The 17,073-nt window shown below is 28.3% G+C and overlaps 1 protein-coding gene across 3 annotated transcripts in view; it reads right to left on the minus strand.

The window, feature by feature from the left end:
* Positions 1–17,073, minus strand: part of LOC111030087 (probable 4-coumarate--CoA ligase 3) — a 59,615-nt gene that overhangs the window by 11,604 nt on the left and 30,938 nt on the right. The window contains exons 1-3 of one of the 3 annotated variants that reach the window (XM_022309427.1): positions 14,724–15,003; positions 10,375–10,630; positions 3,549–3,756 (exon numbers count right to left, since the gene is read on the minus strand). In XM_022309427.1, the coding sequence (XP_022165119.1) occupies positions 3,549–3,756; positions 10,375–10,593 (427 nt within the window). In that variant the 5' untranslated portion in view covers positions 10,594–10,630; positions 14,724–15,003. Of the gene's footprint in view, positions 1–3,548; positions 3,757–10,374; positions 10,631–14,723; positions 15,004–17,073 lie in introns of those variants that run through there. The other 2 variants (XM_022309428.1, XM_022309426.1) reach the window with 2 other exon arrangements.

Genomic DNA, 17,073 nt, shown 5'->3' on the forward strand with positions numbered 1-17,073 from the left:
AATTTTAAATTGAATTTATAGTTTAAACATAGTTTTTATAGTGAGACCTGCGACATTTTAGAATATTCTATTGCTGTTCACAAAAAAACATTTTACAAAAACGTTCCGTACGGTCTGTAAAATGTAAAATACTTAGTACGCGTATTCTGCTATATAAGCATCTCTTTTATCGATTGAAATATAACCCCGTAATCGAGTTTAATATTGGCAAGCCTTTGAGACTTTAAGGTTACATTTTTATTAGCAACTAGGTTCCAGAAATAAAGGCTCTTAATTTTACTTAAAAATCAGGAATAGTTATCTGATCACTTTGTTTTGCATGCTAATATTACTATCGCCTAACATATTATATTACCACGAAACCGTTTAACCCAACTCGAGTGGGCAAATATCTGCATATTACTCTACGTCGAAATTTCATGTGTTTTGTATGCCGTTTATGTTTATCGTTCAATGAATTCCGGTCGGCTGCCGATGACGTTTTACCACCACCGGTTGACTAGCATGTGGTGCTCTGCGTAATTGTTTTTTGATTACCTACCTGAGAGCGATTCTCCTGCCCCCTACATTATTTTTTTCCGACCGTCATTGTATAATAATTATTTTGGTATCGATTTTCTCGTTTCGATATTTTGGGGATTTAAATATACTCACACAACTTTTATTTTTTTATGTCTAGAAGAGTGATTGGCAAAATGCTGAAATAAATAACAAAACTGTTGGATGATGAAAACTAACGCCCAAAAAAGTGTAAGAAAAACATGAACAATTTCAGACGAAAGGAGTATCATCCTCTTGGGAAATACATATTTATACTCTACGCACTCGGATATTAGTTTTTTTCTTCGAGAGATATCGATAGTCGATCCTAATACTATGGTTTGACTGTGATCTGTGAGATTGCCCCTAAAATAATAATTTATCGAATAAACATTTTCTGAAAAATCTACGAAAACTATATGGATTCCTAAGGTCTACAATGTTAATCGTTCATCAATTAAATTGAATTTGAATTCAATCAAATCATCCCAAGTAAAATTTAGGGTCAAAAAATGTAATGAGCTACGTGAAATAAGACCACCGCAAGTATAATAGTTAGGGTCTGAAAAACTCTAAATTACAATAGAATATATTTTAAGTATAGTGTCGTAAAAAATATATAAAATTACGAAGTCAGTGATAGATTTGTAAGCCTTATGTAATCGACGAAAAATAGTTTAAATATGTTGTGTTATTATTTTTGTGTTTTACAAGACTTCCATATTATTTACTACATAGAATAGCAGAATTCCAAATGCGGTTGACTGCTTAGTACTGAATAGCATTCATCAAATATACTCCTAATTCAATATTTTTACAAAAATCTACCCAAAACAATTCAATTGTATGTCAGACCTACCACTTTCCCGAAACCACTTGGTATTGTTCTAGTCTTCATACATAATCAAACGTTTAATTCCACGGCAACCGACCTACATTTATTAAGATGCCTTTTCGCTTGTTTTCTACACAGCGTTTTTACCCACTATTATTGAGTCTTCTTTTTCAGTATCTCATGAGACTTTCTTTTACTACAAGTTTCAATAATAAAATTACGAGATAACACGGCGCCTTGAATAGGCAATTTCCCTACGCTTTCCTAGACTGTCGTTTTTTTTTTCGATACTCACATAGGAATATTTTATAAGCGATTGCAACACGTTTCTTATTTATAACAAAAAAAAAAAAAAATAGAAAAATAAATAGACGCAAGGTCGAGAAAATAAAAACGTCTTATGAATCTGTATTTTAACAGCGTCACAGACAACGACTTTAGTCATGCTACATCTATGCAATTATTTGCATGTTGATGTATTGACCAAGAAAACCATTACAGTTTAAACTTTTTTAATATTATGTTATGCGATAGTTTGAACTGGAAAATAGATACGTTGTAATTATACATTTTTAATATCTAACCATTTTCTTGTGAAAATTACATGTCAATAATATAGGGATGAAGGATCTTTCCTCTAAAAAAAAAAAACAGTTCATAACCAAAATCATTTGACATTTCAGGATCGCACAACCAAGATACAATATTTATAGTGCTGCAGAAATACTAACCTTGTAAGACCCTTTAAACAATATGTGTATTTTAAGTAAATAAGTTGAAATTGGCATTATCGAACCCGTAAAAAATGAATGAACTTGTGTGTCATACTAGAGTGATTATTTTATCAGACAACGGTAATTATATTACAATTTATCAATAGAAGTTCGAGTTTTTAAATTGTATTACAAACATTTTCTTGTGATGACTCATAAGTTGAAATACTTATCATCTAAAGCGATCGGTAGTTATATATAAAAAAAAAAAAAATCAAATCTAAAATCAAAGTAGGTACCTATACTCTGTAAACAGTATTGAACGGCAAATAAATTTAGTTGTTTCATTCTACCTAAGGTTTTAGGTTAATAGTCGAATTAGGTTAGGTGCTGTTAAGAGAAACACAATGTACACATATAATAAAATTGATTCTAAGTAACAATATCCTGTACTAAAATATCTAAGTCGAAAAAACCAATAGCATAGAATACAAATCCAATTGATAGTGTATATAGGAAATAAATCCCGTATTAAAAAAAAAATTATAATAATTAAAATATTTGAGTATGATTGTTTAATGTTTAAATGTTTATAGTATATATATATATATATATAACAAATAAAAAATATATTTCGTATTTCCCTATATATTAATGATTTATTATTGGCACTTTGCAATCATTTATAAATGAAATATTTTTTTTTATGATTTAAACTTGAATAGTAATTTAATTAATTTTTCATAATTTATAAAAAAAAACTAGTGGTCCGTGGCAAAGATTTGTTAATAAATATATTATAGAAATATAATTAATATATTTTTGTTAAAAAAATGTATAAGCCATATTTCCTCCAATTTTAATATTAAAATATGGTAACTAAGGAAACCATTTAGATAAATAAAATGAAAACTTTTTTTCAAATCATATGTGACCTACTCTTTAGCAACCTACATAAATTGAAAAATATCTTATTTCTCTTATTAATATTATAATCTATAACCAACCATTTACAAACAAAAAACAAATATCGATATCCATGGTAAATAATTAAATAACTTAAAAATCCTTGTTTGAGCACCTCTCAGGGTTAGACCTGCAGGGTCCAATTATGAATCTAAACCATCAGAAGAACCCACTCAAAAACACACACAAAATGTCATCAAATTAAGTCCATTAGAAGGGGGTTTACCTTAGGCATAGACGTACAAAATTATTATAATATATATACCTACCTGTACAAAAATGATATCACTATTTTATATTTTTTAAACGAGCAGTTTACAATTTGAATTTCTTGTCCTATTTGTTTGGTTTTTTAACCAAGAGATTTTTAGCAGTGGGATAGTAGTACAGGATATATTTTTCCCCATATCAATAATATTAATTTTTTTATATTATTTATTATTAATTTTTTTTAGATATATATTATGTTATATGGTCGAGAAACCGTTGCTTACATGAGGTGTAGACGGGATTGATCGTGGTCACGACCAGACCGGCTTCAATGGCACCCAGCGCGGCCAAGGCGAACTCTGGAACGTTTGGCAACAGCAGGGCCAACACTTGGCCGGTTGTTGCACCTCTCTTCTTCAGGCTGGCCGCAAACCTCTTGCACGCCAACCTCGTCTCATGATATGTTAATTTCTTGTTGGTCACTCCACACACCTATATTTCAGGCAAAAACGACAAATGTCAAACAAAACTTATGAAAAAAATGGGTTAAATCGATGACAAAAAAAAACTTAACTTCTGCACTTAATAACACAGAATAAATAAATCGTAATGAACACTGATAAGGAAATACACGAATGGAGAAATCTGATAAATGAATTCAATCAATTTTTTGGAGAAATGTGAGCATTATACAATATATATATTAAATAAGTGTAAAATATTCAGTCATCGGCACCTAACCTGCTCCACCATTAGAAAATTTAATTGTGATACTCAAATAAGTAATGATAAGATAACAAAGAGATTGATAACAAAACAGTTATAGTGTAACCATATAATTTTTAAAAAAAAAATGTCCCTACATACTATATGCGAAAACAAAATTACTGGGTGCCAATAACTACACCTCTGCTGAAAACTCCACGCTTTGCCTTATAACACGATTATCTTTCTCCAAAAAAAGGGCCGTCAGTAATATTATTACTTTCATATTTAAGTGTCCAGAGTCTGGTAATAATATGTTTAGGATTTTCTGAAAAGTATAAATGTTTTTCCTCCAATAATCATCTATTATATGATAATATTAAACGTGAAAACTTCCATAATATGAGCAAAATAAATATGTTAATTATAAATAAATTGAATTTTACCGGTTATTTGTTTATGGACAAACCCTGCAGTCAAATGCGGAGGAAAAAACAGCAGTAGGAAACACACAATTTTAATTAAAAAAGTATGTACCAAAATAACAAGGCTTTCCAAATAATTGCTTCACCAATTGCAAAAAACATTTAAATTATACCTATACCCTTTTAATGAAACATATTATGTATGGCAATAAATCCAAATGTCACTATAGGTCCTCTTAATAAAAAAAGTTGTAAAACACTCAACAGAACGTCCACCTTATAAAAATAATTATTGACAACTAATTTAATATATAAATAATCGCTGTCCATGACCGACCTTATTGGATGAAATATATTATATTATATTTTGAAAATTTAAAAATAAAAAATGAGTTATCAGGTTGGAATGATTAAAGATTTTTAAATTTCTACGGAAATATTAGACATGATATTTCAAAGGTCAGTGTTTTTTTTTACCGTCACCATAAAATACACATACGTACTCTTAAATACTACAACAGTACTCAATGACCGGATGCGGTGAAATAACTCATAAACAATTAAACTAGAACCATATATAATTGTACTCAATTCTTTTTTATTAAAATTAGTTGGTCAAACATTTGTTTAATAATTTAATTTTTATTTAAATTAGTTCAAATTAAATAAAAAATCGTTTGAATCAACCACGCGTGTTCAGCGAACACATATTTTAGCATATTATTATATATTTTTAACTGTGCTCTGATATATTATTCAGTTATTGTTGAAAAAAAATGTACTTACAACTCGTTAAACATATTATATCGAATTAAAAACTAATGGTGAAATATATTTTCAATTTTAAATTTAGCTTGAAAAACAATTTAGTTACCGGTTATTCGTTCATACAAAATAATATGTTGGAATGTTCATAAACATTGAGCTTCACGTTATATGCTAGTGTGATTCTTAATAAATTGGCATATGCATTTTCAACGACTCATTTCAAAAGCATAATTTTTAATTTTTACATGGTTATTTTTTTTTTTTACTTTTCAGCATTGCCAATGCTTATGGAGTTGACTTTAGTCGGCTTATAGTATATTATGGCTATTATGCATAGTAATAATTACATTAATATCGTACATAAAATAATTAAAAAATAAAACATTTTCAACGAGGTCGAAAAAAATGCACACGCAATATTTAAGAGGTTGTTGTATTAAAAAAAAAAAAAATACAACAAATTTATAATATTCACATTAATATATAATATTTTAATGATATACCCATTGTACTTGCCTACATTTCACATCGGTGTTTTATTTAAGCGAAATGAGGACATTTCGCTCGTTTGATAAAAAGTGGTTTGTAATTATTATGTACTTGCGTGTGTATCGTGCATATCACTGCACTGACATGTATAATATACGAGCAACTTCACCGATCCATTTGAGTTAAGTTTTTGTATAGGTGTCCGTAGACTCACGATTAATATTCATAAAATATAACACCCATACAATATTATTATGACGATTCAAGGTCATATTTGTGGGGGGGGGGAGAAGAGTTAAACAGACTGCTAGACTATGTACAACAAAAATATTTAATTTAAAATACATTTATACATTTATCAGTTATCACACTCTTAAAGCATAAAAAACTTTATTTAGATTGTATTATGAAAATACATGATTTGGTTTCTAATCGAAAATTTGGTCCAGCAATGGTCTTGCGAATAATAAACGATTTTCAACTGATAACAATTGCAGTGGAAACATGCTTTTACGATATACTTTAATCGTTTAACGAGCTTGATATTATTGAATAGACAATAATATGACAACGAGTTACGAAACAGCTATACGATACAGTAAGTATAGGTATAAGTAATTCAATTAATTATTTCCCAAAATGTGTGTCTTACACACACGTTTGAATAATATTAATTGTTTGAAACAAAATAAAGTCAATACTTAAATAATTACTCAGTTTTCTAATATGGTACTGTAACTGCATGTTTTGAATATTATATATTTATTTACGTTTGTCATAATATGTTTGCACTGTTCACACGCTTCACCTGATTTTCACAATACATCACTCTCTCTCTCTCTCTCTCTACATAGTGTATATTTCAAATTATCCTCCAAAACTAAGTATGAACATAAGAAGTATGATTATTTATAACATAAAAATTCGTAAAGGCTAACCTGCCCAAAATAGGAATTTACTAAAAAAAAATTACACTATCGAAATGTATATGTTAAAAGGGTACATATACCGCCCGCATTCATGATCACTACTCGCGAATATAATGGGACAGTAAATTTAGACCAATTTGAAAAAAATGATAAACTGCAAATTTCGTAATAAGTTAGTTACAAACTCAGTACATACGCAAGTCTGTATAATAATATGATGGTTGTGTTGTGTTTAGGAAATAAATAAAACAAAAAAAGATACTTATCCAAAAATCACGATCGTCGTATCTTTAGCAGTAACATTAAAATATAAAATATTTCATATTTCAATAACGAAGAAATAATTAGGTTCGTCAAAAAAATAATTGTAGAGATTAATGTTTTGTGTACATACAAATAGATAATATGTAACGATGCACGTACCACGAGTATCAAAGACCCAAAAAAGTAAGTGTAGCCCAAAAAGAAAAAAAATGACATTTGATCAGATATATTATTATAATACGTCCAGATACACGTCATTTTCTGATCTTTTATACTCTACATATGACCATATACTCGTATCTGCTAAATTAAAAACCCACAACAGCTCGATTCTGCAAGTTGATACAGTGGTAACGAGTTTATAAGATATGTAGTCATCACTATTGACCTCATTTTGTTAAATATATCGAATATAGTCATATTATCATAGGTTTATGAGTATGAAAATTTCACTTTGAAATATTTCGAACTTGAAACTTTCACCTTTCTTAAAATATTTCAAGGAAATATTGAAAAATATATTTTTTTAAATTTTGTGTTTTTTTATACGTATTTCATAAAATAGTTACTAGATGGTTAGAATGATTTAATATCTGATTAGTGATTATGACTATTTAATGCCCTATCAAGATGATGTAGAGAAGATATATGGATTAATTGGGTATTACGTAATTTATGTCGAAAGAAATATTTCTATAATATTTAACTATGAGTAGAGGTATTTACTGTAGTTTCCACTACCTAGTCTTCTTAAATTGCAATTTTATTTTTTAGTTTTCATCAAAATGAAATATCTTATGAAACTTTCATGAAATATTTCAAAAAATTAAATTCGTGAAACTTTAGAACCTTAATAATTAGGCATACACGATATTATTGATTCTTAGCAGGGGGTAAACCACTAGTCAATTTTTTGTACACCAGACTTCCAACCATGTGTACTTCCATGTATTTCCGTATACTTCCAAGTACTTCCAAGTACTTCCATGTACTTCCATGTACTTCCATGTATTTCCGTATACTTCCAAGTACTTCCATGTATTTCCGTATACTTCCAAGTACTTCCATATAATTCCAAGTATTTCCATACATTACTTTCTAATACTTCTATGTATACTTTTAAATATTTTAATTTACCTATAATTACTTTTCTAAATACTTTCAACATGTTATACATAACATGTTAAAATATTTTGGTACAATTTAATTTATTAGAAGCTTAAGTAACTGTTTGAAGTATCTATAATTTCACATCAGATAATCCAAAAAACTCTTTAGATTTCATATATTATGTAATTAAAAAAGTATTATACTTGATAGGGCAAAAAGCCAAAGAATATTAGTATACAAGTACTACTATACTAAAAATACATTAAACCAATGTTCAAGTATAGTTAAGCAAAATGTATTTTTATCAGGTTTGAACAAATAAGTTTATTAGTGTTAAATGCAAGTTTTAAGTAAGTACAGATTTAACACTTATATATTAAAATGAATAAAATGTAGTTCTTTAAATATTAACAAGTACATACTTGTGCTATAACTATAACAAAAAAAAAATGTGGGTACCTACCTATAAAATAAATTTGAAATTAATTAAATCAGATTCATTATGTACTCGACTACTCTGTCATTCATAGTATACCTACACAATTCACTATTAAAATTTACAACACTAACTATTAAAATTAGAATACCAAGTATACTCTAGTAATTTCAAGTCCCCACAAATAATATTTTTAAAATTGTAACAATAAAACTAAAATTGTTTTTCTTGGTAATTTAATATGTAATTTCATCCAAATTTGAACTTAAATTAACTATAAAAACAACTGTTTGTTTGGTCTTCGGATTTTTTTTTTTTTGTCTATAAACAGCTTAAAAATTGTTAAAATATTTTGAAAATTGTATAATTGGTGTAAATGTCAAATTTCTAGAATTACTCGTTTTAGAAAAACAACAAAATAAGAAGTTTAGTACAAGAGAAATTAATTGAATATCCGCCTGAATATCCAATGTTGTAATTCAAATGCTCATAAAATATATAATTTAACTTTCCGGTACCCTTTTTTTATTTGATAACTTAAAGAAATTCATGAAGAATCTTGTGTTGAAATTTCAAATCATAGATTTAAAATGATAAATTTTTATGAATTTCTAACTCAAAATAAATTGCAAATTTTCGTGATTTTTACTTATTTTGTCAAAATTTGAACTTTCAATGCTTATTAAAAAAAATATGACTATAAAAAAAATGTATTTTTAAAATATTTTTTAACTACTGTTGTAACAATATATTAGGTGCTTTTCTATACAACCGATAAAATTTGATTGTAATTTATAAAAAAAAAACTAAAAAGATTGAAAATTACAAATGTCTTTAAATAACTAAAAAACTTAAATACTAAATAAATTAAACTACATTTATTTAATAAATTTCATCATTTCTTATGAGTAAGTATGGTAATAAAGGGCTGATAATAGTACTCAAGCTATTAAATATAAAATTTAATGTCAGGAACGACAATTTGAAATATTTCGATTTCAAGAGTAAAAACTAAAAATTGATTATTTGCGTAATATTTATCTCAATGTATGTCCCCATCACTAATTATTTTTATAAATATCTGGAAAATGAATACATTTGTTTGAAATAAAACCATACAGTATAGGATAGCCAGTCACCACAAATTATAATAAAGCAATGTGCATATTTATAAACAAAAACAGCCAAAAAGTGCTGAAAACAGATCTCGCAAAATTATTAAACATGTATTTTTTATTAGTTTCAAATCATAGTCTTTATTTCAATTTTTTAACTTATTTTGAATTATTCTAGATAATAATAAGGTAATAATATGTAGTGTTGATTATTGTATCATACTGTTTTAAAATTTATTTTAATTATACTAAATCGAAATTCCATTACTATATAACTTACCTATCTAAATTCTGAAATCTACCTATTACATATTTATAATATAATTATATATTCTACTGACATATTATAGTTATTATATTTTATTTAAAACCTAACATTGAGTAAATAAATCTTTACAACTTACCAATTGACATAAAATAATTTGAAAAACTGTAGAAAAATTAACTTATGTGGTGTATACCTCGGTGTAGACATCAGTGTATATACAACGGACACGACTTCAGTCGGACTAGAGACGACTAAGCAAATAATTCTAAGCCAAACCCAACCATATTTATTTATAGCCAAGTTTAACCATATTTATTTAATTAAATAATAATTGTTTAATATCAGTACTTCCGAGTACTTCCACGTACCTCCAAGTACTTCCGAGTACTTCCACGTACTTCCGAGTACTTCCGAGTACTTCCACGTACTTCCGAGTACTTCCACGTACTTCCGAGTACTTCCACGGACTTCCGTGTACTTCCTAATACTTCCAAAGTATTTCCTAATATGTGTACACCTACTTCCACTAGTGGTTTACCCAATTCTTAGCCGTCGGTGACATCAATCGCGATCGTTACACGGCGATCGATCCATCACTCACCAGTGCGTCTTTGTCCGGCCACCTCTCCAGGTCGCTCCACACAAATTCGTCGATCAAACATTCGGGGATCTGAACGTCCGAAAACGGCGAACGGACCACCTTAGACTCGGTGCGATGTCGGACCGGTTGACTCGGAGCGATGTAGGTCAACGGGACGCACGTCCGCCGCAAGTGACAGCGGCTTAAAAGTCGGACCCACTGCAGCCTTACCGGCATCATGACGCGATGAATACGAAACGAGTCGAAAAGACTTCACCTGAAACAACAACAATAATATAAGTAAATTGACTTCGATTTGAGATGATTAAAAATATACTATTGGGAAGCTGCAGTGGCTACAATAGTTAATACCATAACGGCAGGTTAGGTTAGCAGCGTTAAGTAAAAAAGTAATTCGCAAGGCATCAAACGTTATTTTTTTTAAATTTAAAATAGTAAGCATTGAGTGTTTGGATTGATAACGACAAAAGTAAGTAACTAATCTGCTGTACAGTTAATGTAACTATAGCTGGTGTCGAGTGTTAAAATGTGTTTGAATTCTATGATATAATTATATAGTTGAATTATATACGAAAAACGATGCTGATCGGAGACACTGTGTCGGTCTAAATTACTACAAGTAGACACATGTCGTACAATTAAAAATTTTACATTGCCATATTACACTAAAATCATCTAATTAACTATTATTCAGTAATAACGATTGAATTATCTAAAATAACTAAAACTATTATTATTATTTTTTTTAATATCCAATTTCATCGAAATGTTGAGTGTAAATGTCAATAGAAAAAGTTTATTTTTTAGATTTTCAGATTTCAGTAAGAAACACTTAATATGAGGAACCTTTTACAGTGGTTTCAAGCCTTATTTGCGATACAAATTGAATATTTTATAATTTCAATAGTATAATTTGCAAATGTTCTTGGTTTTGATAAATGTTGTCAATATGCGAACCTTAAACGCTTATAAAAATTCCTAGACATACGTAAAATATTATATTAAAAAAGTGTTTATAATTTAAAAAAGAACTTTAAACGACTGTAAATTATTGTAAGTCAAGAAAACATGCATTTAAATAATTTTAGAAAAAAGTATATATTAAAATAACAAAATCGATTTTGATGAAAACAGGTTTTAGGTAGGTAGGTACATACAAATTCTCATTTTTCCTCAATTTTTTTTTTTGTAATTTCCGATTATTTTGAAAAGTACTAAGTATTTTTCATTGTGGACCCCTCAAGGAACAAATTAGATCCAATTCGCTACCAAAGACCACCGTCAAAGTCGAAAAACAATTTTTTATAAAAACACACACATCCTTGTAAAATCAATACATTCATCGCACCGCTCAGAACCTAGAAACATTGAAATATACAAAATTCGTACTTTTTTCCAGATGTGTATTCGTGAAGTTTACCCGGGAACACGTAAAACATTAACCATTTGATCGTTCACCGATTTAAAGATATACTGATAATATCTTATGACCTAAGCTCTCAAAATTAAATTAAATTAATGTACAATAGTGTATACCTACGCTAAGGTTACGATTCCGGCGATTAAATTAAATTGAAATGTAGTTATGGAGTTAGAAACAAAAATAATAATAACTATAAAACTGCTGCGGTGATAGGAACCCAGCTAATGGACTTTCTAGTGTATACTTTTTCGAGCTTTATCTCGGTCATCTCACGGAGTTGTTGAATTTTTAAGTTTTTAAATAATTAAGACCCTCGCTCGAACAAATGCTTTCAGATTAATTATGAAAAAGATATAATTGCCTTTCGGACTGCGATGTCGTTTCACTTTCTTTACAGTTTACAGATTTTCGGTAATCATCGTTGATGTACATTATATTTTAAAATAAACTACTAATATACACAAACGCCGAAATACGAAATAAACATAGTTGACATTTTTATTAACAATATTATGTAATGACGATGATGTTTTTAAACAACTAAAAACTATAATAATATCAGGTACTATTTACTATAAAACTATAATATTGTTTAAAAATGTGTACGCAACTCCTATGTTATAGGTACCTTATATTATAAAGCATTTAACATTTATGTCCAAAGAGGTTTATATTTTATTGACTAATAATCGACAAAATTCTTACCTATCATTACGTAACTATTTTATGTTACATAATATACCGAAATGAGTTGACATTGACTTATTAGTGGTAGGTATATAATAACGAAGTTCAAGTCAAACCTGTAGGTCTGTATGCAATCAGTTCTTGGACGACGACAGAATCAGATGAAAAAAAATTATAAGTGTTTGAGAGAAAGCTATTGGGGAAGATATTTGGCTCCAAAGAGAAACAATGAAGGAGAATGTGAAATACGAAGCAATAAAAACTTAGAAAATCTAAAAACCGAACCCAACATTGTTTGAACCTTGAACAACGTGCGAATAGGCTGGGCAGGAGTGGCGCAGGACATGCACGGAGTGCAAAAGGACAATTGGACAAATAACTACATGGAGACCAAACGCAAAGCGACCAGAGGACGACAAAGACCGGGCAGACAGAATGGGAGACCTGAAGATATTGGGAGTTGTAAGAATGCAGAAGAAACAGCAAGAGACAGAGAGGATTGGAGACAATATGTGGTTGCGGGAGTGGGGCCTCTTGGGACTTTCAGCCTGTTAAAAGCTAAATAATAAAAAGATAACAAACAATGAATAAAAAATATAAGTCGTATCCATGAGTCATGTATTCGTGTAAGTTTCTACAAAAATAAATTAATAGAATACGTGTGAACAAGTATATGCAGAGTAATTCACCACTCATCTTATCACTGTCTTATTTTCGCCGATACTGCAGTTATGCAGAATTTGGTTTAAAGAATTTCTAAACACACCTAGACCATATTTTCAAATTCTAGGTATTTTTTTTGTATTAGGTACATATAATAATTTTATGTGGAAATACAAACTTTTTTTTTGAAACGAGAACCTATTTATTAACTGTAAATTATGAAGCATAAATTGTTCTTAAAATGTTGACGTATTTGTTGAGTTTTTTACATTTGTAACTAAGAATAATATATAGTCCTTGATAATGGGTTTAGAAGATGTGAGGTCTATTATAGAGATAGGTAGTAATAATATAGTTTTAGTAATTCTATCTAATCTTCTATCAACACTTTTATATTATTTATGTTCATTATTATTTCGTAATTTATTAAAATGGTTTAAGTCGTAGTATAAAAATATAATCTTTAACTAGGTAGTATAAATGTTTGACTATAACTGAAAACCTACTCATTGGAATGTTGAATTAGGTATCTCATCAACATTTTCAAAAAATGTGTCCAAAATAAAATATACATTTAACAAGGGGCGAAGGGGTGGGGGTAGTGAGTTCATGTTTTAAAAATAAAAGTTGATACTCCTTAAGTACCTAGGGAATAAAAACAATTTCAAGAATTTGAAATGATTTTTTATTATGTTTGAAAATTAAAAAAATCAACGTTTGAATACATCTATTACCGAATGGAAAAATTGGGCGTGCATGTTTGGTGAATCACTCTGTATAAAATTGCACGAATCAATTATATATTATATACCATTTCTTAAGTACTTTGCAGTTAACCTGGATGAAACAATTGGGTATACGATTGTTATAAATTAATCTACTACGTAGGTACAAACTGTAGGCGCATTTAAATAATAATTAGGACCCTAATAATATTATATTGACTAAAGCAGTATGTAAATCCACCACACAATATTATTGAAACTTAATTTCGTGTTTTATTCATAATATTTAAGGCACAAAAGATGACAAAATGTAATTATGATATTTACTATTTAGACATATTTTTATTGTCTTATACAATACCTGCTATTTTATGTACATAATAATTGATAACAGTTGAAGCAGAAAATTTAGGCACTTCAGTAATAAAAATATTTAATGTAGGTCAAGATAAAAACACTAACGTCTGATTGAAAAATCGCTTAAATTAGTTTCAAATAATAGTCACATGTATATTATAATGTATTAAACTCGTATACGCAACGATCAATAATCAAAATATATTTTTGCATCAATCGAAGTTATAATTGGAAATCACAATAATAGATTATAAGTTTACGTCTGATTGCACTGTTAACAACGCTACGTAATGTAAACACTTGAATTAATATTAAGAATTATGTTTTTTTCATCATTATTATTATTATTATTATTATTATTAAAAACAAATGAATGGGAAAATTTACAATCTGCAAAACTAAAAACCAAGATAGTATTATGCGATTAAATAAAAATTGTGCAAAAAATTTTCATACGATGCAGCTTCTAAAATATTTATCCAAAATTGGCTTACCCGAATGTGTTATGCACTTCTCTATAAATGATTATATGAGGCCACAAATTATCTTAGTTCTATAAGTAGTAAACCATAATTGTTTAGATTTGTTTGCACTAATAATATAATATGAGTATGATTCAATGCACATTAGTTATATAAACAAATCTAATTTTCGAAATATTCCAAACAAAAAGTTTAATTATTTAATAAGAACCGGAGCTCTGTATATCAATCAATAACATTCATTCCCTTGACGATTTTGTCAACACCGACGTCGAAGTGTCGAACACAGACTGAAACGTTTCGGCCCATACAAATCATTTTTGTATACCATGATATTATGACGTCATTAACCGACACGCCATTGTCATATTATTGGTTGATTATCACTTATTAGTGATAACTTATATCACATATTGCTGGATGGCAAAATATTGAAATTACCTGTTTATTTGTTACAATATAATGTTTATCATTTGTTTAGCCGTTTTTAAAAAAACGGTTTTTATAACTTGCAATGTTTTACCGTGTTTAGTATTCAAAATATTTGTGTTTCTGTAATAACTAAGACCGCAGGTCTTATCTATAATATTGATGCATTTTGTTACATATTTCTATGGCTTTTATTTTATAAGATAACTATCCAATTTATTTATATAAACTACAAAGTAAATATTTTGTAGATTTTTTAATTTCATTCATTCAATTGCATAAAATATCTACATTTACCGGATTTAATAAAGTAACACAACTTAACATATCATAAAAACAACTTATCAAAGTTCAGAGTAATAAATGAACAAAGAATATTCAATTTATGTATTTAATACAAACTAATAAACAATAATATAGGTACTAAAATGGAGTAACAGCAGAATATATAAGGTATATTAATTACCCATTATATATATTTTTTTTTTAACAGTTTTATTGTATTATATTATAGTTAAAGTAATAAATAAAAACATGACATAAAAGTGACACAGAAACGCCTTTCATTAACACCGATTGTTATTACAGAGCAAATACAATAAATTCAATTAAAACGTTCAAATATCATAATAATAAGTAAATAAATTAAGTAAAGTAAGTATTATGTACACTTATAAATAAATTAGCTGGTAAATCATCAATTTATATTATATTTGCAGATAAATGTTTTGACAACCTCTAAAACAAGGGTGTCCAACCCGCGGTAGATTTTGATGCGGCCCTCACTTCAATTTAAAAACCATGAATTAATTGTATATAATATATTGATATTACGAGAACAAATTTATTTTAAGAATATAAAACATCAAATAAACTTTAAGGACCGATGCACACGTCCGTGTTTTTATCGTGTTGTATAAAAAATGTATTGTTGTATTATAAAATATAATTTAATCATTACATTTTAATGTATTATTAATAAAAAAAAAGTATGTGGCCCACAACAACTTCTACCAATATATGACGTGGCCCAGTCTTCACAAAAGGTTGGACACCCCTGCTCTAGAATATTGGTGACGTTAAGCTTTTTTATATGTACCTAGTTAAAACATAGCTATGTGGTATACAAATGACTTAATGTTTTCATCACTTTCATTATGTTCATATTTCAAATATTTTTTGCATGTTTTGTATATTTGGCCCTACGTTTACTCATAAGTGAAATTTGGCTAGTTTTCAGATATGAATGTCTCATAACAAAAAAATCGAATCATACTTTCTTATATTTTAGTTATTATAAGAGCAATAGTGCGTAGATATTTAAATATTTGTTAGGGTAAAGATAAGCCTGCTCTTAATTATTGATATGTATAAAAGAAATGAAATATATTATAAAACTATAAATATTCGTGTGAATGATGGGTTTGATAAGGTACCTTACAACGACGACTTATAATCTCCGACGGATTGACAGTAAACATGAATTTATTGGAGCGAATGAACACCGCTTAAAAGGCATCTCGGAAAGAGTATAACGATATTTGTAATAATATCATTGCTTTTGCAATTTATTCGGAATCCATATGTACGTATACGCACACTTCCGCACTACTCTATGTACAAAATATGTGTTTTTTTGATTCACCTTGGATGAGTGTGAGTTTCGTAAAAAATCTAAAATTCCACTCGGATTTATTCTGGTGACATTTAGCTTACCATCGTGGTATACCCGTGTATTTTCAACGTAATTAAAAAACCAAAAACAGTTATATAATCACAATATTATAAAAAATATGTTTCGTGTGTACGCATATTTTCATTAAGATTGAATAATAGACGAGTTTTATGTTTTTTTTTGTGTTTCATAATAGTTGTGTTAATAGATCGGGTAAGAAACAAGACCGATCAAGATATATATATATTTTTTAAGAGA

The sequence above is a fragment of the Myzus persicae genome, unplaced genomic scaffold, assembly GCF_001856785.1.
Source record: "Myzus persicae strain clone G006 unplaced genomic scaffold, MPER_G0061.0, whole genome shotgun sequence".
Classification (NCBI taxonomy): domain Eukaryota; kingdom Metazoa; phylum Arthropoda; class Insecta; order Hemiptera; family Aphididae; genus Myzus; species Myzus persicae.